Genomic DNA, 24,341 nt, shown 5'->3' with positions numbered 1-24,341 from the left:
TGGCCGATGTAAACCTTTTCGCAAACCTGATTTTCTATATTCCCCAATCGGGTCTTTAGTTGATCCCAACTTGCTTTTGAGCTGGTTGTTTCGGCAGGTGGTGACGAGGTCTATTCCAATTTTTTTTCATTTTTCGACGAAAAGGGCCTGTTATGTTTTCGTCGTATTCTACTGCCACTCTCTTAAGTTCTGGTGTTGCTGCTGTTGGTTAATTTATGTATGCTTCCCTTCTTTTCTTGGACATAATGGCTTGGATAGTCCTTTGTCGTATCCGTTCAGTTTTGCTATTATTGATTTTTAACTTATGATTTTTTACCTTTGGCTTTTGACCTTAGGTTCTTTGATGTTTGAGTTTGGTTTTTTTTACATTTTGACATTTGACTTTTAATTTTGGTTTTTGAGTTTTGAAGTTCGTAATTTTGACTTCTGAACATAAACTTTTGACTTTTATCTTCGGACATTTCTGATTTCAATTTTAATTTCTATCCTTTAACATTTTACTTGTGACTTTTGATGTTTGACTTTCGCCTTTTGGCTCTTGAGAATTAACTGTTCGATTAGGACTTCTTACTTTTGACTTTCATAATTTTGTGTTTTTAGCTTCGACTTGACAGTCCAATTTAATTCTAATTTTAGTTTTCCCTAGCACCATTCAATTACTTCTTTGTGCAATATTACTGGTTTGGGCCAATCATGTGCAACCAAGTGCAACTACGGGCGCTCTACCTAAGCTAGTTTCAGTTCTAGTGTTTAAGTCATAATTTAGTTCTAATTCCACTCCCGTTTCAAAACCACTTTTATGTCTGATTTGAAACCCAAACTCAAGTCTAATTTTTATTTAAATTTTAAGTCGGATTTTATGTCTAATTTCAAATCCACTGATGAGTCCATGCTGGAGCCCGTGCCCCACTTGCTCTATATTTAGCGTAAAACAATTCTTCACTTTAAGTCTAGAGTGGATTACCTTCGTCGTCCCATTATTATAATAATAATGTCGAAGTCGTCTGCAAAACACAGCACATCTCTTGTTCTAGAGTAGCTTTGATCAGCCACGTCTATCAATTCGGAAATCCGAACTCGTGCGTTATCTGCCGTAGCTAGTACAGTTCGACTGTATCGTATGCTGCTTTGAAATACTTTAAAATATAATATAATTCGTCAGATTTCCGATATTTCTTAAGGATCTGTCGGGGTGTGAAAATTTGATCCGTGGTTGCACAGGTTACTATAAAGGTCACCAGATATTATGCTACGAATTCTCTTGCTAATGGGTATAGGCGGCGTAGTCAGACGTCTAGGAGAGTACCTTGAAGGCGGCGCTGACCAGCGTAATGCCGCGGTGATTAGGAATCAAGTCGACTGTAGATGGGACTAATCACCGATTCCTCCACTAATTTTTCCTTTGCCCAAATCCGAGAAATTATCCAATGAAGTCCTATTGTTCTAGAATTCTACTGGATGTCGGTTCTTTCTAGCGGCTCTTTAATCTTTAGCTGCTCGTTTGAGACCAGGTTTCGTTCCTCTCATCTTTACACATGTCAGATTGCCCGTCCAGTTAGCTCCGGCTGGCCTAACAAGCCAGAACATACGACGTTCGAATTTCGACTGGGCGGTGTCGCTATAGGGTCAATGGGAATATGGGATTTTCGCACTAGCCCTTTAGTTTTCCTGTCCTCTAATAACAGGCTGCGACGCCTGTCGATAAAGAAGGATCAAGTTCTTAAGGACGTTTATACCCATGGCTTTGCTTTGCTTAGGTTTCGGTGTGTAGCCTTCCAATGCCAATCGAGAAAATTTACAGCCTTAACCTTTCGTTACCTTCGTTCACTCGAATATTAATGCCACTTGGAGACAAACTTATGAAATTTTTTCCACCGTTTGAAAGATCTTGGTCTGCGGATCTTCTTTGCTGAAAGCAGTAATTTTCTTTATTGCTGGAATCCCGAGATATACCGAGATAAAGTTAACGGTTTACAGGCGTTGTACAAAATACAACAGCGCGAGTAACGGAGGGTTAAAAGATCCCAACTTGACCGGAAATCGATCCACGAGGAAAAAGATTTCAAGAGTTTTCAACCAAAATAATAAACCAATAATTGATAACAGTAATGATCACCAACATGAAATAATTTTTATCATTTGGGACAAACGTATCAGCGAAAAAATCACCAAACATCTACTTTCTAAAAGCATACACGGACACAATTTACTGCAAATTCCTGCCTGCCTATCTGTATCTAACGGCAAGACTGCGTTGTTGTAGAAATTGACATGCAAAACATGTTTTCATTATATGATAGTAGGTATATATCAAGGTGGTACAGTTTCATAATTGAGTTTTTGTTTGTTCGAACATTTTGCTATATTCTAAATCACTAGGTGGATACTAACGGCTGCTACTTGTGTAAGTTTTTGTGTATGTTTAGGAGTATTTAACTTTCTTTTTTTGTCTGACATTCGTCCTAATAGGCTACAGCATTCTGTGGATGCTTATTTGTATGAGTATTTAGTTTTTTTCTGTCATGGATGATTGCAAAAGTTCTGAATCATTCGCTAACTTTCAATTCCTGACAATTTTGGACTTCAATGTAGTTTTCTTTTCACGAAAACGCACGATTTCACTTTCATAAATCATTCTAACTACAGACTAACTCAAAATACCTTAACAAGAAAAATCAATATCACAAAGTAAAGTTTTTTTTTCGTTTGGCTTTAATCACGAAAGGTGTATGTGTGTGTATTCGAGCTTTGCAGGGATGTTTTGCGGTAACAGACTTTTTTCCTTTCTTATGGATTTCTATGAGTAGGCATTATTGCCTAGTTGGTTATGGTTTGAGATGCTACAATACTCAAAAGTAACTTTCTAAATTGTATTCAAACAAAATGCAATGTTCTCTTGAAACAGAGATCAAAGACTTGTTCTGGAAGGACGAAACTATAAAATAACCTAACCTTCTTAACACTTTTACAACCTATCCTTTCGGTTTTTCTTTTAGTTTTTTTGGTGATCAATAACAATATCACTGGTTTTCTCTAAGTATTGCTAACCTCCTCAATGGGATAGAGATGAGTCAGAATAGCAAAGTAGTGCACGCCGGCAGCAAACACTACAAATAAATGCCAAATCGCATGTGCGAAAGGGAAGAGACCGTCAGATTTGAAGAATACAATTCCGATGATGTAGAGCAACCCGCCAAATTTTAGCTCAGGCATTCCGGTAAACTCATGCCCCCAAAAGATTATCACCAGCGACGGACCGAGCCCGATAATGATATAGAACAAGGTCTCCAAACACTTGTATCGTTCGTGAAACATCTAAAATTAAAGGTCCAAAAATTACAACTCTTATCTTACATAACACAGCAGCGAGCACGAAACCCACCTGTTGATAAACGATTCCCAAGATGGCCATCAACCAAACGCACCACTTTACCACGGACACAATCTCTGGATGAGACGTGTGGCCCAAACTTAGCCACGGATAGTACGAGCCGGCTATGAAAATGTAGATCATAGCTCTGTCGCACCGGTGGAGCACATCTTTTAGCGGTCGATTCCGGTTGCAGTAGAACACACAGTGAAAGATGGTTGACACGAAGAACAGCATTGCCAGAGCAACACCATAGATGATTGCCGCGAGCGTTTGGGCACCGTTGTTACTGCGCCAAACCAAATTCACTCCAGCATACATCGAGGGTAGCACCCACGCGCCATGCGTCATGACGTTTGCAATGTGTTCAATCTAAAAGTACAACGAAACAAACATATTGAATAGTGCATCCAAGATAATGACTCGAGCAAAACGATTCCCACGAACATTGAACTCAGCAGATAAGAAAAGTGTACCTATCTCACCAGCGCCACTCGAAATGACACTGATATTGTAGAAACAATCATCACGGAAAGTTCACTAACCTCGGTGGGAATGTAGGCACAACCTGGGGCGGCACGAGGATTTTTCATCCGAACAGCCCGGAGCTGCTCCCAGGGCACATTGGTTAGATCGTGCCGGAGTTTCAACCAGAACCCAAGCGCTCCAAAAAACTCTGCCGGAGATGTTCCGCTGCCGGAAATTAAAGTGCCATTAACAGCGATCGACTCTTCGTTGCCACCCTCGTAACCGCAAAGCTTGAATTCGCCATTACAGCCAGCACCGTTGGAACCTATGCTACTATGGAAGTGATGTGATGGAGATGATGGTGCCGACGATGGGCTTTTCTTTACCGGCGACGAGGAGGCCGGCGACTGCTTGGCGGAACTGTAGGTCGTAGTGTAGCGTTGCTGTGCCGCCACCGCCGCTGTGCTTTCTCCGTTGTGAATGTTTCCGTTGCCACAGGCGGAAGGATTACCGCCGTGCATTGTTGCTCCATGCCGAGCCGTGATGCCATCTTGCATTGCGGTGTTTCTGTAAAAGAAAAGAAAACAAGGGGAAAGTGATGTACAATTGTTATACCTCGATTTTGGAACCATTTAAAATTTAAATTTAACTAAATTTTCAAGACCCAAAACCGCATCTCTGGGGTGACATTGCGATTCTCGTTTCGTGTGATTTTGGTTCGTTTCGCCCATTCGTTTAACGTGGTCGAAAGTTTCGACGTTTCGACTCGAAACGAACCAAAATCACTCGAAACGAGAATCGCACCCCTGATTTCAATGAATTCCTGATTGACACTGGGTCTGATGTAGGGTAAATGATTTTGAAATGGACCTAGTCGAATTCTGATCTTGAATGGACCTATTTTTAAATAAGAATTTTAGGATATAATTATCAAGTCTTTGTACTGTATTTAGCTTTTATGTTTATCTTTAATCATTTCTAAACGTAAATATACTAAAATTAAATTAAAATTATAGCCAAAACTACTTTATTGCCGCGTATTTAAAAGTAGCTGTTTTTCAGCGTTTTGGCAGTCACCATAGAGTATTTTCAAACTGTTACTACCCGGAACCCTTCTGGTTTGAAATAAAACAATACTCTTAAAATCATGCTAAAATATGTGTAATTTCAATTTAGGTATTTAAAAGTTCAGTAAAACCAGTAAAATCTTCAAATTCTTGAAAAATGTTAACCCCCTTTTTTGATTTTGAATGGACCTAGTATTGATTTTAGAATGGACCTAGTTTTGCGCTCCGAGACATCACTGCCGGTAGCTATCATTGCCTACCACCAATGAACACGCCGTTGTATATTCCATAAAACTGCTTGTTGTCACTATAGTATCTCCGTTTATAATTAATCTATAAGCACGGGATATTGAAAGTAGGCTTGATTTATAGCCTAAATAAAAACTTAATTATATTGATAAAACTAACTATCACTCATCCTTTTTCGTAGTTGCTTCATAGTGTTTGTATATTGTAGCCTCTAGTTTTGAAACTAAAAAGTCTTCCTAATTAGTTAGCTAACATATGTCATTTCATGCCTAAAATAATATAAACTTAATTTGTACAAAATCGGTATTGTACAAAAATTTTAACCATCATTGATTAAAAGATAATATGGATCAAAAGATAAGAGGGATACTAACTGCCTTCTGTTAAGGGGGCATAGTACCTTTTCAATTTTTTAAAACCTAAATTTTTTGATTGATTATTTCGAAAGATTAACATTTTGACCATATGTGTTTGAAGTCGTTTGCATGAATTCCAAATATTGACAAAGTTACAGCTATTTGTACCACGCATGTCTGGAGCGATTAAACAACGAGTAAAAACTTCAACGTCGTTTTTCTCGAAACCAGATTTTGAAAGTCGGTACCATAAATATCTCAAGAACGGCTCAAGCAATTCTTATGATCCTGTTTTTGTTTGAAAGCCAACAAAATTATCTAGTGTTTGACCCATCCTTTTCTTGATATTGTAATTTTTGTATTTTTTAGAAATGTTTAAAGTCAATTTTTTCGCTTAAAAACCATACTTTTATGTATTAATTGTCGCCATTTTGTTATGTGTTCGGATTCTAAAAAAGGATGGATCAAACACGAGATAATTAAATGTTCTTTCATGTCGATTTGGAATTTTTCAATTCGGATAAGCCCCCAGCGCCAATCCATGGTACCGCAATTCATGGTTTTTTTGAACGACTATCTTCAAGGAGCCGTAGGGGCAAGGGCCAAATCTGTTCTTGCTTTTAATATATACGTTATTATTTTCCATGCAATAAGGTACGAAAAGAAGACAAAAACGAGAGAATTTTTTTGGACGATTTTCGGAAACTACGAATTCGAATTTCCATTTCTGTTTCGTGCTAGAAGTGTTAAGTACACTCATTTTTCGAGTTTTTCAGGCTGTAGAGCATACGGACAATTGATTTTATACTCATAGCCTACAAATTTTTTTTAGCCCCCCGATTTTTCAAGCCAATTTCCAAAGGGGGGGTGACAAAAACTTTAAAAATATTTGGCAAAGACCTTATATTCCGCCGATAAGTAAGCAGGTTGACTTCACATCACCTTTTGATCGATTGACAGATCGATTAAAAATCAGTTTAGTAAAATATCCAAAATCATGCAACCCGACTAACGTTGTACTACGTCATCCGTGGTCGCATCTTAAACACAACCCCTCTGATTTTTTTCTTGGGGGATGTAAAGTTTTCTTTAAGCACCTCTCCCCTCTGACTTGTGACAAAATTAATACCTCCTTGTCCACCGAAATTGAGTGACCCTGAGATCTAAAATATTCAACTGTACCAGATAGAAAATAGGAAGGTTCACCTATTTTCTATCTGGTACAGTTCTTCATCGACTATCATTTAAAATTAAAACCTTGTATCTAACCTTACCTTTAAACCTAGTAGAATTACCAAGTCTAATTTTTTCAAGCACCATTTACAGTATGATTTCGAATTTGACAACAAATGCGTGTCGCCTATGTTGCCAAAATCGAAACCGTGGCAAAATCTAGACCATTTTTTAACTGAAAAAATTGCATATAAATGTGTCAAAAATTGAATAATTACCACTAATTAACGAATTTTTCACGATTGCAACGGTTTTATATTCAAAATGTTCGACAGGGGCTGTCGCAAACCTTTAGATACTTTGCAGTAAGACGTAGTCCTACGTCAGTAAAAGTCTGACCTTTCGAAATATGTAGTCACTAAATAAAAACTCGAACCCCACTGTACTTAATAAACTACGTTTAATACAAGTTATATTACATATTTTTAATGAATGGTTTAAATTTTTGAAACTAATTGGCGACATAATTTTTTTATGACGTAGAAATCGTTTCAACCATATCTGAACAACAGGTAATAATAAATTTCCAATATACAAATGTCACACACAGATACATACATAACGCATATCAAGTCACTGAAACATTGTTCAATTGTTGGGCTGACATAAAAACAAGACCCTCGGCGACTGTGACTGATTTCAAATTTTTCAACCGACTTTCATACCTTTCTAACAGAGTATAAGAAAGGTAAAAGCTGTTCAACCTTGTGTCCTATTAATAAATAGCAGTAGTATAGTTGTAGTATTAAAAAAAAGTTCTTTGTTATTATTTTGTTCATTTACATGGAAGAAACTATGACAATCCAAATTTAGGTCCATTTCAAAATCAAAAATAGGTCCAATTCAAGATCATGTTGGGTCCATTCAAGATCAAAAATAGGCTTTGGCTAAAAACGATATATTTAATAAAAGTTTCATCAATTATACATTTTTAAAGTACTGATAATGTAGAAAAAAGGTGGTACTTTCCAACAAATAGTAACATCACCACATATTATTTATAAATGACGAGTAAACTGAGCAGGAGTGCGAGTGGTGGTGTTAAAAAGCGCTAAATAGGTCCATTCAAGATCAATTACCCTATCGATAATTCTAGCTGTAAGAAAAGTTTCGTGCTAAATGCAGTCAGCGGCACAGAAATCAGAGGTACTCAATGAAATCCATTCCAACTAATTTACGTCTGCAACGGAAATGTTACGGATCATGCTTGCAACGACACGCGTACAGTCTTTATGCAATCTGGACACCGAGTCCGTTTCTTGGCGTAACTTGGGGGCAGCTGTGGGTGTAAATCACCCCGAGCTTGCTGAGTAATCGCATGACATCGACAAAAGAATAGAGAGAGAGGATTCATTATTCTCGTGCCAGGCGTGTTTTGTTGCGTCATAAAATAAAGCATATAGGCCATATAGTACAATTCGACTTAAATTCGCTATTCTCGTTATCGTTCACTTCCATCTTCCTTCGCTTGCTCTTCCCAATACCCGCTTGTTCCTCACGACCAGTACTAGCTCATACTATAGCCGTTCCTGACGAGGGCTCATTGCGTTTTTCTGACCAATACACTTAACTATAAGAGTGGCTTTTGTACTGTCAAGAGGTTTCACCATGGAATGTAGAACTCAGTATGAAGAAAGGTTAATTTGAGGTACGAGAATAAACCTAAAACTCGCTAAGAACTTATTCTAAGCGATAAGTTTCGATACTTTTTTTGCAGTCCTGCAAATTGTTGAATGGTTTCAGCTAGAGAGATATGCTACAGTGATGCAAAGTTTTGCTAAAGAACAATCCGTAGTTTTCCCACGGATTCAAACTAAAAAAGAGGCAAATTTTGATCAAATTTTAAACCATTTTCTTTGTTTGAAATGAAAGTTTTACCGACATTTATTAGCAGGTTTGTTAGTATGAAGTGTTTGCTAGTTTCGCTGAAAAGTGCAGAATTATTTCGATGTATAGTGCTTGCTAATATATTAGTTCCATCTTACACGAATAAATCACGCTTCATTTCACCTAAGCATGTGGTAAATTTTCATCGCATCGTATAGGTATGTATCGTTCTTGATTGTATTTAAAGGGAATTAATGCTTTTTTGATTCAAATCAGTTCATGATACATTTCAAATTTCGCCTAACCTAAATGATTCAAGGCTGCATACTCTCAACTTTCGTTATTCGTCTTTTGTCTTTCGTTGTCTTTTTGTTTTCGTTTTTATGTGTAAGGTAATGTCCCATGCGTCGAATCACCGCAATGCACTGCTATAGTCGGGACAACTATGATACGAGCATTGGAAAACTTCTTACAGTGATAGCTAACTTTTCATTATATTGTGAGTTTCCATCGTGTATTCAAGACACACGTCAAAAATTCAGTCAGATAATAAACTACCTAATATGACGAGCGGCAGTAGTTTAGTGAGTAAAATATTCGGGTACCAACCGAAAGAGCGTGTGTGCGAGCCCCATCTGCCACTGCACAACCCAACATATTTTGAGTCTATATCAAAATATCTCAGTCCATCTAATCTATCATACTTCGCATCAGACGCTTCCTCCCTTTCCAAAATAGTTTACCTCACGACCGTGAAGTCATATACCTACGAGTAAATAAAGAGAAAAACAACCTGAATAAAAATCACTTCAACAGCTTGCGTCATCCGTGACGTCTGCGGGGTTGGGATTTTAACTTGAGTCCATCGAGAATGCTATTCACTACACTGGGATTGACACCTCGGTTAGATTTCTGGCATATTTACATAGTATTTTTGTCTTATCAGCGATTTGTTGTCATTTTTAGTGGCGTTTTGGCATAGTGACGCACGCTATGTTCTAAGGTATTTATTTTTTAACTTTCATGTACCTCAGATTTCTCTTCACATGATATTAGTATTGGTCAAAACAATGAATTAAAAGCAGATCCTAAAATATTCCATCTTGAGTTTTGATTTACAAAATTCAATTTTTAAGTTTTATAGGGATCATCCCCTCTCAAGTGATCTTACTCGTTGTAATCGATTACCTCCGATTTCAACAAAATTTATAATTGCTCATTCCGACATTCCCACATTCAATCTTTCAAAGTTTTATACGGATTGGTTTATCCTCCTTGCAGTGGCATGCAGTGAAAAATGAGTTTTTTCGAAAATCTGTCGAAAAGGAAGAAACGTCACTGCTACGGGGATTGATGTATCCGTACAAAACTTTTTGGCATATTTGGGCACTTTTGTTCGCTTTTTTTTGGCATTTTTACGATGTCTTTTCATTATATTTTTGTCGTTTTTCGTCATTTCTTGATTGTCTTTTCGCATACTTGTCTTCACTTCTTAGTTATATTTCGGTTATCCGGTTATAATCTCTGATTATAGCTTGGTTCGACCCACGCACCTTCCAGCATTGGACAAAAGATAGGAGTCACAACGACAACTTGTTAAGCGTAGCTACCTATTACCCCCCCCCCCCCCCCCACTTCCAGTCCACTCTGTCCCCTCCTTTCCCAAAAAATTTTCATTAGTTTCCCCAATCGTCCTTCCATCAATTGTAAAAACCATCGTTTCAAAATTATTAATATTAATGCCTGACTGCATTTCAAGGTCAAAGACTAAAACACGAGTTTGGACAATAGAATGGCTTTACTTACTACGACGGGAATTAGAAATAAACCCTACCTTAGAGCAGGTTTGTGTTTGAAGATCCTGTTAAGCACCATCTACATTCCACCCGATAAAAGCCAAGATACTGGAAAGTAATGAAGAAGGATTTTTTGGGAATGGAGGGGAAAGAGTGGAAAGGAAGGGGGGTCCTTCCCTTCATCAATTGTACCGTCCCTTCAACCGTCCCTTCATCAATTGTAGAACCATCGTTTAAAAAAATATTCACCCTTATTCTTGTTTTCGTTCGAATGCTATTCGTTCGAAAGTTAAGCTGATCCGTATTCTTGTTTTCGTTCGAATCAATTCGAACGTTCGAACTCCCCTTCCTTTTGTTCATTCGAATAGGAGAATAGTGCTTCCCGATTCGTTCGAAACAAACTATTCGTACGAATGCAAGATACGGCCGTAAACAAGAATAAAGGTGATTAATATATGCCTGGCCGCATTTCAAGGTCATGACTAAAATCACGAGATTTCACAGGAACGGGCCGAGATGCCAATGTTCCTGATTTTTCGGGATTATCCAGACTTTTTGGTGTATTTCCTAACATATTGACAAGTCGCTCTTTTGTCCTGATTTTTTGAAAAAAGTCCTGATTTTCCCGATTCATATATCTGAACTAAAAACCTGTAGAAATTCAACTTTCATTTCCCTACTCTCCAGGAGTTCTATCGCTATTTTTCTATAACTTTACTTTGCGGTTTTCAAATTACTTTCACTTAATTGCTAAAACAAAACCTTACGAAATTAAACCAGAAACGTCAATGACATCGTTTTTTCGCGCTGTTGAAATTTGTGTAATGCCTGTGGAACGTTATCTCCGGATTCTGACAATAAAAAAACTACTGTTTTCAGCAAGGTTGATCCGCAGACAAGGATCTTTCAATCGGTGGATAAAGTTTCATAAGTTTATCGTCAAGCGGCGTTAGTATTCGAGTCATTTCTGTTCTGTTTTACCTTGTCCATGAATCAGATTTGGCGCGAGTAACGAAAGGTACGTCCATTTTAAGGAAATTTCGTGTAATTGTGGCTGTGGTAGATAATAATAAAATAAGGAGCAATGTGAAAAAATTCAAAGCATGCAAATTTATGCACATTGCTTTGACAAAACATAAAAAAATAATCCTGATTTTAATTTCCTTTGCATCCTGAGTTCTGAGAAAATTTGTAGGCATCTCTGGGAACGGGGCCTTCCCTCGAAACCCCGCGCTGAGAATCGCGGCTAACACGCTGACAGACGAGCAGCGTTCACACGCAGTACCTTGTAAGTCGCAAGGGCCTGCATAGTGTCGTCGTTCCGCCAGTAAACACAAAGTTAGATTAAACTTCTCGGTCGATAATTTCTACAGTCCAAAATTACGTTTAACCTTCACTATTCTGCTAATATTTCGAAAGCATCCCGATAGTTTGGGTTGGTTGCCAAAATTGGCAGAGATTTCTAGGATCCTTACTGCTTAAAATCGTTATACTGTGCGTTAGTCCGTCTTGTGCTTGAAAATGCAAGTAGGATTTGGCCTGATGAGCTGATACACCTAGATTTTAAGAACCGAACGCATTCAAAGAAGATTCATCTGTGTGACCCTAAGGGTTTTATCTTGGAGAGATTCTGATCTTCCCCTGAAATTTTTCGTATCAAGACCGTTGTTGCCTGCTACGCTTAGACACTTTGGAACAAAGTTTGGAGCAAAGTTCAGCAGACAACAGGCTAGTGGCAAAAATACTTAACAATAACTATGATTCACCGAATTTACTGACAAAATGAATCTTTCGTGCACTGTCAAGCAGTTAAAAGTACAATCGGTATTGACTGAAGTTTTCGGAGCGTCTTAGTAGAATACGAAATCTAAAATTAAGAAAGAAGAAAACTGATCCAATTTAATTCTACTATGTATATTTTATTCACGACAGATACCTATTTCGCCTACGACTTGCAGGCTTCCTCAGTGTCTTTTTTCGAACAGAAACTAAAGTTCGACACGTTTCGTATTTTCTTCTTTCTTAATTTTAAGATAATCGGTATTATTGCTGTTTTCAGCAGATTGTGATAAGACTACACGACCTGGGGTGACATTACGATTCTCGTTTCGAGTGATTTTGGTTCGTTTCGACCACGTTAAACCAATGGGCGAAACGAACCAAAATCACTCGAAACGAGAATCGCAATGTCACCCCAGATTCTTATAGGGGTTCTGAAATCCTTCTGAAGAGTGGGCCACTTGGTCGAAAGGCAGATTTATAGCGGTCATCAGAAAGTTCTGGTGGAGCTAATAGTTTTATTAGCGGATTTATAGAATTGATTATGAAAACCACTAGTGAAACGTAATAAAACTTAAAATTGTTACTTGGGTGGGGTCGCGATACATACACCCCGCTGATTGGTCTGACATCTTAGGTATAGCTTGCAGGATACAGCACTGTTCAGCCGTTCGCTTTAAAACTAACGCTATTTGAGCTGCCACGCATCTGGAAAACTACCGCTCAAGTCCGCGCCTCCTAGCTTAGCTGCTATCCAGTATGCACATGAATCATTTTCAGATAGGGTACGGCCACCGATCGTCATCGTTTGACTTAGATCTGCGAGGAGGCGCTAGGAAAGGGCTTGAAAGAGCCAGAGCTATATTTGATGCTCCTTCCAGGTAACTCTTCCCGTTTCAAACCAGCGTAGAGCTGTGTAAATAAAAATAATTGAGCAATGCTGAAGGCTCAAGATGGCTACCTTGTGGGATGCCAAAGTGAGAAACAGGGGATCTTGAGAGAAACCTGTTCACATCCACCATGAGATAGCGATCAGTTAGGTATGGACAGAACAATCGCAGCAAAGGGGTCTTCAATGTTTCAGTAGAAGGTTAGTTCGATTGAGGATTTTTGGTTGGGGTTGATGATGTTTCCATGGGTGTTTCTATAATTATGCTTTGTCTGCTGCAGAAGTTAGAACTTGCATGCGCTTCCTGGTCTAGAAATCTTACTCATATGCCTTCCATAATTGATGATGGATGCAAAATGACGAAACAAATCTAATTTTGCAGAATATTTTGCTGTGACCGCGACAGGATGGTTGTAAATTTATTTTGTGGGGCAGAAGTACAACTGATAAAGGGTTCTTTTAGACTGTGCGTCACACGTGCATATTTTGGAAATTAGCGGCAAAATTAAATGGACTCAGTAGTGCCTAAAATGACACACATAAGACGTAAGACTCTTACACTTTTATGATAATATCGCACAACAAGGAAAGCTTTATTTCGAGGAAACGAGCTCACTGAAACTATCCTATATCAGCTTGCGTCATGTAATTACAAATTGGATTGGCTGTTCGACTTTTTCGTTCAAGAGCCGCTAGAAGAATAAACTTTGGATAAACGTTACGTAGAATGCTTAGGTATGTGAGAAAAATACATTTCCAAAATGTGAGGAATAGTTTTCGGCCGGTAACCTTTTGCTATATTCACTGTCAGTTAGTTGAACCAGGAAACTGAATCATTACCGATGCCTTGCCGGATATTTGCCAGCAGAACTTTGAATCATCCAATCAAGAAAATAAATGTTTTGCTCTCTCGATATGCGGTACCGCCAATTGCAAATTAAGTAAAACAGTCTTTTACAGCCGGACGAACGGTTCCATTGACGACGGATGGCGCACCATTACACGTGAGGTTGTCTTTTATTATAGCTAGGCTATACAAATTGCAAAAACGGTCACAACAAATTAGTGCAGAAAATATCTTTGAGTGCTGTTTGAAAAGTCAAGATTTCTTGACGCGGCTGTATATACTTCTGGCATATACTATATGTTTCTCACTAATAAACAGGACGCTAGATGTGAGGGAAGTACGCTTTTAAAAATAAATCCATTTTGACGGCAAACCTGGCGTAAAAGTGGCAAAAAATGGCAATCTTGCGTAACCTTTTTTTCCCTGTTAATGAGGTTGAACAGAACAGACCGTATATTCACAGGACGTCTCAGACTAAGTGTGTAGGAATGGCTTTCCGTGGCGGTCTTTACAGTGTCTTTTTTCTGTTGCAACTCAACCTATATTGGTATACGTACAAGCTTTCCCACAATCGGAACTTGTTTTAACCCAATATACTTTCTACAAGCCTATTTTTAGATCTTCACTTGTCGTTATCAGTGCACTATGAAAATGGTCGATTTTCTTCGAATTCCGTCGTTTTTGACGTGGGTCTATCGATCGATGTGAAAAGTCCGCTCTTGTTTCTGTGTATCACTTCAGACGTTTGATGCAGCTTGGGTACAGTGAGTGGGGAACAGCATAAATAATAAGCCAATTTTCTTTCTATGAACGTTGGTAGAAGGAAGGATAATCAATTAGGTATTTCATGTCCACCACACATTCTGAAAAGTAACCGTTATGGTTAGTCTAAAGTAAAATAGTTATTAATAAAACATTCAGTTACAATCAACTTTTGAACAGCAAGACTTAGATCACTTAGATTTATGGAGAGTAGAATGGCTCAAAAATTGGCATAAAACTTATACCAACAGATAAGTTTTATTCGCCCAACATGCCTTGTTCCCCGATTTATTTCGCCAGTCATGTCTTAACAGCACACTTCTAGACCGAGTGCAATTAGTTGGTACGCCCTCCTAGCGGAACGAAATTCACCGCTGAAAAAGGCGCGCTCAATTTCGCACTACCTACTACTTGCTTTGAAGCTGTCTGTCCGGACTGTTTGCACAAACGCCATGCTCCGTGCGAAACCGTAGCAGGTGGCTGATTGTGTTTATGTATTTATATATTTTCTTCATGCTGTTAGTAAACTAGGTAGCAACCAATCGTTGAGCGATCAAAATAGAACCTTGGCAGTACGTCGCGTGCGTAAGCGGTCAAGAAACCGAACATCGTAAGCTAAACATTTTCAGAGATTAAATACAGTTACATCAACGAAGAAACGAAAAAAATCCAGACACTACGAGTTTTGTTTAATCTATAAAGTAGCAGGATCATCCCGAAAAAAAATGATAACAATGCTAATTGAAACATCTTTGGTTCGGACAAAGAAACGTCCAAAATTTACTTGTCAATCTTGGCACGTTTTATACATCAAATGATAAGAACAGCGCACAGCTGGGGTGGATCAGATAACACGGAATCTGACATTAATTTTCATTTCGATAAGATAAGAGTCTTTTTTACTACTGTTCCCGGCTAATACAATGGGCTTTACAGGCTTATGTAGTCAAGTGTGCAATGCCACTTGATTTGCAATCCGTGGGAACTTCGAACCTTATTTGAATTTTCGAGAAATGTATGCATGCGTTTGCGAACCTATTAAGTGTTCATCACTCCAGTAAATGTTCATTTTTAAAAAATAGAAGTTTTTGACGTAGGACTACGTCTTACGGCAAGTTTCGAGATAGGGTGTCGTTCCAAAAAATCGAAAAATGCGAGCGTCACGAAAAATGAAAGGTTTTGAGCGCTAATAGCTCAGCGGCTTTCCGATAGATTTTCAATATTCTTACACCAATCGATCGGAAAATCTTCTAAGAATTGACCCAAACGAAGAAAAGTATGGATTCTTGATGTTGAACTATTGAAAAATTGAAAATAATGAACCTATGTTTTACCGGAATTCTCGCTTCGTGATTGGTTGGAAGTTTCTTTAAGATGATCTAACCCTATGCCAATTTGATATCTGTGCTTGGGAAGTAAGCCAAAACAAGTGACGAAGTTTCCTCATTTCAACAAGATTTCTTATCACCGCGGTTAAACCTAGACCATTTGCCCATTTGTCCTTGCTTGGGAAGTACGCCAGAAAGAGTGTTAAAGTCCCCTCGTGCCAACAGATTTCTTACGAACGCGATTAAACCTAGTCCAATTTGATGTCTGTGTTAGGGAAGTATGCCAGAAAAAATAACACAAGTTCATTGTCCCAACAGATTGCAAATTCTTTAGTGCGAGACGATTAAACCTCGGCGAATTTGATATCTGTGTTGGAAAAATGTGCTACAGCTGTAGTGTTGGGTTACAATACGACTCTGTATAAATACGCATGCTTGCCGTTTCATTAGAAGTGTAGTGAAAAGATGTGCTGCTGATAAAATAGGATTGAATTGGTAAAATCCCTTCAACGTGGGGAACCATGGGTAATAAAAACAATCTTTAATTTCAGCAAGGTAGCAGGAAAGCAATAGTTTGTGTTCTTGATTTTGTTAAATCGTTTTCAAATGCACAGTCTTTTGAGAATTGAACATATGCAATGTTACTACTTTGATAAATGTTACATACAACGCATGTAGCATGTATATATGTTGCATATAGCATGTATACATGAAGAATCGAATGATTACAACTTACAAGCATGAATACATGCAACTATCACTACAAAGAGACTTACGTAGTCCTGCGTCACCTATATATGCGGTCGTGTCTTGTGCACAACCCCTCTGATTTTTTTTGCTCATTTTTGCATTTTTCAATTCTTTTAAAAAAGTTTAAAATATTTCTTGGCCGATCTTTCTCTATAACAGTTAATGTAGGTATGTTTGTCACAGTCATTTTTCAACAAACGTGACACGCATGTTCCTTAACAAAAGATATGCTTGACGAAAGGGTGGGGCTTTGTTTCTTTTGCATTATGCGAATTACCAGACCAATAGCAGATATAGCGATGCGCCAAATGCGCAGATTTTCAACAGAACCACGGTGAAACTTTGTGCAGCGTTGGTGTACAGAACTCTGATTGTCACCAATAAGGAGGACCTTTTAATATGCATGGGTTTGCGACCAAGTGTGTCACACTCGGTGCGCTAGTTTGAACGCTCCTTTCATGGTTTGGATGTGTGATGGATGCGTTAGGCTTATGAAATTCGCACGTTTTAAAAGCACCGTTTCGTCCCTGGGAAACGTGATATCGTCCATCGTAGAAGGGCAAATGAGCGGAATCTCGGAGCTAAAAGACGAAATCGTGGGAACAAACAACGAGGTAGCCAAACTCGCCGATAAGATCAATGCGGCAACCCCGATGAGAATACCAGCTCGCGATCGTCCTGCTCGCGTTGTCGCAGTGACTCGGAAACCCCGAATAAACCGACTACTGGCATCAGACTCGTTGAGGATCCCGAAAATCTTGTGGTCAGCACCCCGCCCAAGATATTCTGGTACGCTCTCGGTACGCGAGGAGAGGTACACTCTCGCGTTTCCACCCTACCGTGACCTCTGAGGTTGTCGAGCGGCTTGTTCGAGATGGTTTACAAAGCCAGGAGCCCGTTCGTGTAATTTCACTGGTGAAAAAGGGAGCCGACCTAGCCGACGAGCCGCTCAACTTCATTTCCTTCAAAGTTGGCATTCCCCTGGCGTACAAAAATGCGGCCTTGAACCCAGATACTTGGCCACAACCAAGGGGATTGTATTTAGCGAATTCGACGATGCGCGAACGAATTCAGCGGTATGGCAACCCCTTATCACTCCCGATCCTCCCGCTACTCCTTTAGTTGGACACAATGATAACTCCGATGTAGGCACACCATCTGTAACTCAAATGGTGCTAACTCCAGTCCCTTTAGAACTCCCTTCGACTGTAGCTCTATTGCTGACCTCTGCAGTAGAGGGACCTTAGTTCCCGTAACACCGACGATACTTGACTGCAACGAGTTTCTACTGGCCGACTTCTGTCACGATCCGTAGACTATTGTTGTGTGCTATCTATGTACCTCCTGACCGCATCCGAGACCTGGTTATTCTGAATGCACATATTAATTCAGTTAACCTAATAGAATCCATGGCATCTGCGTCGGATGACATTATTATTCTGGGCGATTTCAATCTACCAAGCATTAAATGGCGTGAACGTGGCAACGGGTACGCTGTACGCTGACATGGGTTCGTCAATTTTATCGCGTATCAATATTGAATTGCTCGATTGCTATAGTACTGCAACCGTTCAACAAGTAAACGATATACCCAACGAAAATGGGCGCCTCCTCGATCTATGCTTTGCTAGTGTTCGTAGTCAGGCCCCAGAAGTGACGATGGCACCTACCCCGCTTGTCAAGCATGTTCTGTATCATCCAGCTCTGCTAATTACTACCAGCCAACAAATTTTCCGCGACGTAAATATTGCGCCTCCGGTCGTCTTCTACGACTACGACCATGCTGATTTTGGGGATATTCTAAATGTTTTAAGCAGCATCAACTGGAGCACAGTTTTAGATTATGACGATATAAACACTGCTGCCACAACCTTCTCCAATATCTTGAACTACGTTATCGATCGTCACGTTCCCAAAAGAACTGCTCCCGCTCAGTACAAGATACCCTGGCTAAACACTATGTTGCGACGTCTCAAATCCGAAAGGAAAGCTGCTCTATAGAAATTTTCGAGATACAGGACCTTACCCCTCCGCAACCACTACCTGTAGATTAATACAATATACAAACGCCTGACTCGTTCTTGCTTTCGAAGCTACCTGAGAAATGTCGAGCGAAGATTGAAACGTAACCCTAAATCTTTTTGGAAATATGTCAACGAGCAACGGAAAGATGACGGTCTACCCTCGGTTATGTTCCTGGGTGATCAAACGGCGAGCAACTCCCAGCAAATTTCTGAACTGTTCTCGATGAAATTCTCCAGTGTATTTGCTGATGAAAATTTGACGATTGCAGAGATATCCACAGAGACCGAGTGTGTTCCTTTCCTGGGTCATTCATTGAACAACCTCACCATCGATGAAGATGAACTTTCTCGATCCGTTGGACCGGACGGTATACCACCTGTGTTCCTGAAAAAATGCATCCACGCTATCTCTGCTCCAATGAGGCATCTTTTCAGCTTATCCGTTAACTCAGGTATCTTTCCCTCACCATGGAAATCGGCTTACATGTTCCCTGTGCACAAAAAGAGAAATAGGAAAAACGTAGATAACTATCGAGGAATCTCTGCTCTAAACTCAATTTCGAAACTGTTTGAGCTCGCCCTGTTTGAACCAGTATTTGCATTTTTCAAACAGCACATCTCTGATAACCAACATGGATTTATGCCCAAGCGCTCCACGACTACCAATCTCTTGACTCTTACATCCTACGTGATAAATAGTTTCGATGCTCGGTTGCAAACAGATGTCATTTACACCGATCTTTCCGCAGCTTTCGACAAATTGAACCACTAAATCGCTATTGCTAAACTGGACAAGCTTGGCATAGGTGGCCCGTTACTGCGTTGGTACCGTTCATACTTATCCGATCGCTACTTAAAGGTGAATATTGAGGGTAGTCTCTCTGGATCGTTCACTGCTCATTCTGGAATACCACAAGGCAGCCATCTTGGTCCTTTAATATTCCTTATCTACTTCAATGACGTCAACTACCTGCTTAAAGGTCCGCGACTCTTGTTTGCTGACGACCTCAAGTTATACTCAGAAGTCGAAAATCTATCCGACGCCGCTGTCCTTCAGGAGGAACTACCGACCTTTGCCAAATGGTGTGTCGACAACCGCATGCTGCTTAAGAAAGCTGAGCCCGTTCGCTTTTGACTACAAGATCTCAAATACGCCATTAGGGTATGAAATTGGGTAGGCAAACGAGAAAGCGTCCAACATAGCTTTCGCCAGCCCAAGCTCCTACCTAGCGCCTCCACGCGACCATACCCGGTAATACCACAAACTATACAGACACCACGCGTAGAACAAAAAGCACAGAATTTCAGAGATCTTAAGATCAACGCAATACTTCAAACCAAGACTAAAAATTGATGGAAGGAACCACAAGGAAATGCAGCTAAGCACGTGCTAGATATTTCTCCCAATAAGGCTCTGATGGATTGGGCTAACATAAAGAAACATTATGCATTAAATGATAGACGGCTTTCGATTTGTACTCTGGCATTTCCACCTTCGAAACAAATCAAAAGGCCCTAAGATAACCGAATTTTGGCTACGACAATGTGCTAATGACTGTCCGTCAGACATCGCGCAGACCAGCTCGATGTATGAGAATTTAATTCCTACCGATAAATTTGAGCTGCAAAACTCGTAGGTTCTGAAATACCACGGTCGTCAAGTCAGATGAACTTCATATATGGAACGGTGTTACAAAAGTTGTGAATGATCTTATAAACAGACATAAAAAATTAAAATGGATTAAAGCTAAATATTTTCTATTTATTACAAAATATCTGATAGATCAAGTGCGTATAATAATAACAATAAACGTTGTATTTTCAAGTCTTTTGCTGCATACATTCTATCGTATATCGTTATGCATTAGGCAAATTGAAATTGTCTCTGCAGTTGAATTTGCCATTTGCCTTTGACATCACATTTAAAGAACCGTTTGGACTAAAATAAATAATTATATTTTTCATTCTGTGTTAAAACAACAAATGAAGTTTAATTTACAATTAGCACATTTGCTGGATTGGCTCCACCAAGTTAACTCACCTTGGGCTCCACTATTCTGTTATCATCGTTTTTGCCGCCGTTGTTTAGATAATAAATATGATTAAAAATTGGTGCGAAACCTTCTTTTTCTACTGTTGAACTGGGTACACCCAAGGTTAACTCACCTTGGGTACACCGTAGTTATACAGCTGCCTGGCTTTTAATTTAAAAAGGAAGTAAGAATGTTTCGCTCTGATATTTGATTAGAAAATTTGTAACTAATTTTCTATTTTGCATGGTTACAACAAACATTTGTTTTGTGTTGCTATAGCTATATTTGGTAAACCAACATCTCCAACGAACAGTGAACAAAATGAATGTTAGTGAAGGGACGGTGAGTGAACTTCTCACGTCCCTTCTGGTACCTGGAAAAATCGTTCGCGTGCTGTCTGTATAGAATCTCTATGAATCGAATTAAATTTGTTTCGTTCTGTCTGCGTAATATGAGCCCAAGAATGCAAATTGATGCAATTGATGCGGCATCCTATTTGCAAGGTTTCTCGATGTTCTGTAAGTGGCTACATTCGCATCTATCGCACTGTAGGCTGGGCTGAGATCGGGTTCGAGTATTCTGCCTCATTCTGCAACAGCTCTGGCGTACCGCAGGGAAGCAACTTGTACTACCCTCTTTTTTCTTTTTATAAAATGAATTGTTAGCTCACCTGTTAAACAAAGTTTCGCTACCAATCCAGAAAACAATTTTCTGACCACAGTTCGCGTCAAAATAATCCCTTTTCTTGTTCATCAATTACTGATCTTTTGGAGAAATAAAATTTCCAAGGCAGGTTTTTTTCTCTTTCCATTGCCCACTTCAAAAATTCATATCTCATTGACTAAGCGTTAAAAATAAATTTCTTTGTTGCTCATCAATTCTCAATCTGTTAGTGGTAAAGATTTCACGATAGTGTAATTTTTTGTTCCTAAACAATGATCGAAAAACTAACAATCAGCCATACACCGTTGTCAGATGGTTAGCCAATTTTGTAATTCGCATAGTCACCCAACGAATCACTTCACCAGTTCTCTGGGTATGTGAAGTGACTGAGAAGTAGGAAAGAAAGAGGGTGACCTCAATGACGACCTGGAAAGTGCTGGATTACCAAATGAAAATCAGGTATCATCAATAGCATGCAGGACAGCAGGCCAGCTCATGTGGAATTAAATAGTAAGGAAGGTAATGAAGTGGAACCTATCAAGCCGGTTTGTTTTCTTTATCGATTGATTGTTGGGACTAACAATCAATTGAGACAAAAATGAGGTTATCTTTCCCATCTTCGAGACAACTGGATTACAGTACTATTAAAGTAAAGCGCTTTTCCATTTCCTGCTTCTGGCCATTAGCAGATAATGTGAGCGGGTCAGATTAAGGAATGACAGCCTACAACGAATCTAGACTCCCTATCCCTACGCATTGGTTTGATTACTATCACATGTTTTTAAAGGAGGCTGATTAGAATGATCAGTGTTGTGTGAGGATTTTGTGTGTGCTGTCGTAGCTTTTCGAATTATGCAGAAGATTGCGTAACGGCAATGGTATTTTTCGCCTGCTTTGCAATGTCGCACTTAAAGATATAATGAGGCGAGCGGCTGTTGACAAACGTTAAGAGCAGACTAAGTATACCAGGACTATCATTATGAAGAACAAAAGAAAAGAAATACCGACTATTTCAGGCATGGAAATATTTACCACGAACAAATTAAAACTTGACATAATTAGCATTGAACATTGAAGTTACTAACTATCCAACAAAAATGTAAACTCGGTGGTGTAGTAAACCAAGTATTTTTGGTTGTAATCGTTAAATTGAAACGTTTGAAGCATAAGACACCTTCTCCTCTTTGACCGCAAATTTCTTGCCTTAATTGCTTGCAATTAAGCATTTCTAGCACTTCGCTTTTTACTAGTTCAATGTAAACCAGCGCAGTCAATCAGCTGTACATGTATGCTACACGTTGTGGTCATTTTTCGCAACGTGTGCTTTTCAACATTAGCCTAACAAGCAATAAGATCTTTTTTCTAGAAAGGTATACTATGGCTGTAACAAATAATAAACTTCAATTTGAATACAATACCCCCAAGTAGTGGCAAGATGACCAGAGATATTATGTTCCTTTTTTGAGGTCAGTTTATATATATGTAATGCTAAATTGCACATAAGTGTACTCACCGATTTCTTTCCAGACAGTTCTCCTCCGCAATTATCTCTTGTGATGTTGAAGCAAAGTTGGCCCTTCGTGTAGGCAATTGATTTCTAATCAATCAATGATTGCCGCGTGTCCTATTCTTGGAACTCCGATAGCATAACCCCGCTTGCAAGCGTACCGCAACAAACTGGAACAATTTGATATTAGAATAAACTACCACTGGATTTTGCACTTTAGCATCACATACTCAAGATTTGATTGGAACACTTTGGCTGGCTATTTAATAAATAGTCATATGCATTGTGACGATGTAGAACGCCAATTTTATTCGCATCCAGGAAAAGACGATCTGCTAAAATGAAATGGCACACGACTCTTTCACACTATCTTGCGTAAACTTTTGCAACTAGTGCAAGCGATTGTTAATCAACTGCACCGATGAAAACTTCTTTACGGCCAAATGATAGGAAAAATATTGATAGAAAATCCAGAGCATTAAAAACACACACGAAACAAGCAATCTAAAAACAACCGCACACTTCCACCGCGACGGACGTCAAGCGATGAACTGACTGAAAGAAACAAGAATGACCGCTAGCGCTGGCTGACTGACGTCCGCTGTCGAATAAAAGCACGAGTTCACGACAGCAGACGGTTTTAATTTTCTCTTTTCATTCATGTTGCAACATATTTTTATGCTCGATCTTGACAGTTGCAGACGAGGATGCCAGACCACAATTTGTATCTTTCCAGGGATTTAAAATTAATTCTTCGCTGATTTTGTTCATGTTTTTATGTTTATTTTTGAATGAGCAAAAAGAGGTGTAGGTAGAAAATTAGACTTTTTGAAGTTTTGAGAACAGTCACCGTTTATTTACAGCTTCTCATAGATTTATCAAAACTAATTTTGAAAATTGTTTTAGAAAATGGTTAAGAATGCCTTCATGCATTGCTGGCGTCGCTGGCTTGTAGAGCAAAGTTCATGAAGCTTTAAACAAGGTTCATTTCATGAAGCATAAATTGTATACAAGTTTCATTGACTATATTTTGTCTATATATTTTATTCTATCTGAAATAAGATAAGATGTATGCAATTTGCGAGTTTCGCAGCTTGATCTCCTCCAGATTCAAAAAAAAAGTTCGGAACTAAATGATAATATTGATTATTTTATCAATACAAAACTCATGTCTCATCGCATTCGATATTGCATACAAGCAAGCGTGTACAATCGGTCTAACCATGAAGATCGAATATTTTTTGATCGAATTTAAGAAAAGTGAGTACCTGATTGCAAAAGTTTTTCAATGTTGATCTAATTTCAATATACCGCAAAAAGAATCCTTTTTAAGTTCAAAAGTACGTACGACACTAAGGACCATCCACGCATTTCGATGCTCATCCAAATGCCT

At 39.0% G+C, this 24,341-nt stretch overlaps 1 protein-coding gene across 1 annotated transcript; it reads right to left on the bottom strand.

Annotated features, from left to right (window-relative positions):
* Window positions 1-432: 432 nt before the first annotated feature.
* On the bottom strand, window positions 433-23,402 carry LOC128734781 (monocyte to macrophage differentiation factor 2). Its single transcript, XM_053829126.1, has 5 exons — window positions 23,179-23,402; window positions 22,955-23,118; window positions 3,916-4,405; window positions 3,383-3,742; window positions 433-3,315 (listed from the first exon to the last, which is right to left on the bottom strand). Exons 3-5 carry the CDS (start codon window positions 4,393-4,395, stop codon window positions 3,034-3,036), a joined length of 1,122 nt encoding a protein of 373 aa, XP_053685101.1. The 5' UTR covers window positions 4,396-4,405; window positions 22,955-23,118; window positions 23,179-23,402; the 3' UTR covers window positions 433-3,033.
* Window positions 23,403-24,341: the final 939 nt, after the last annotated feature.

This window comes from Sabethes cyaneus, chromosome 2 (assembly GCF_943734655.1).
Source record: "Sabethes cyaneus chromosome 2, idSabCyanKW18_F2, whole genome shotgun sequence".
Classification (NCBI taxonomy): Eukaryota; Metazoa; Arthropoda; class Insecta; order Diptera; family Culicidae; genus Sabethes; species Sabethes cyaneus.
This window is presented reverse-complemented; position numbering and strand designations above follow the sequence as displayed.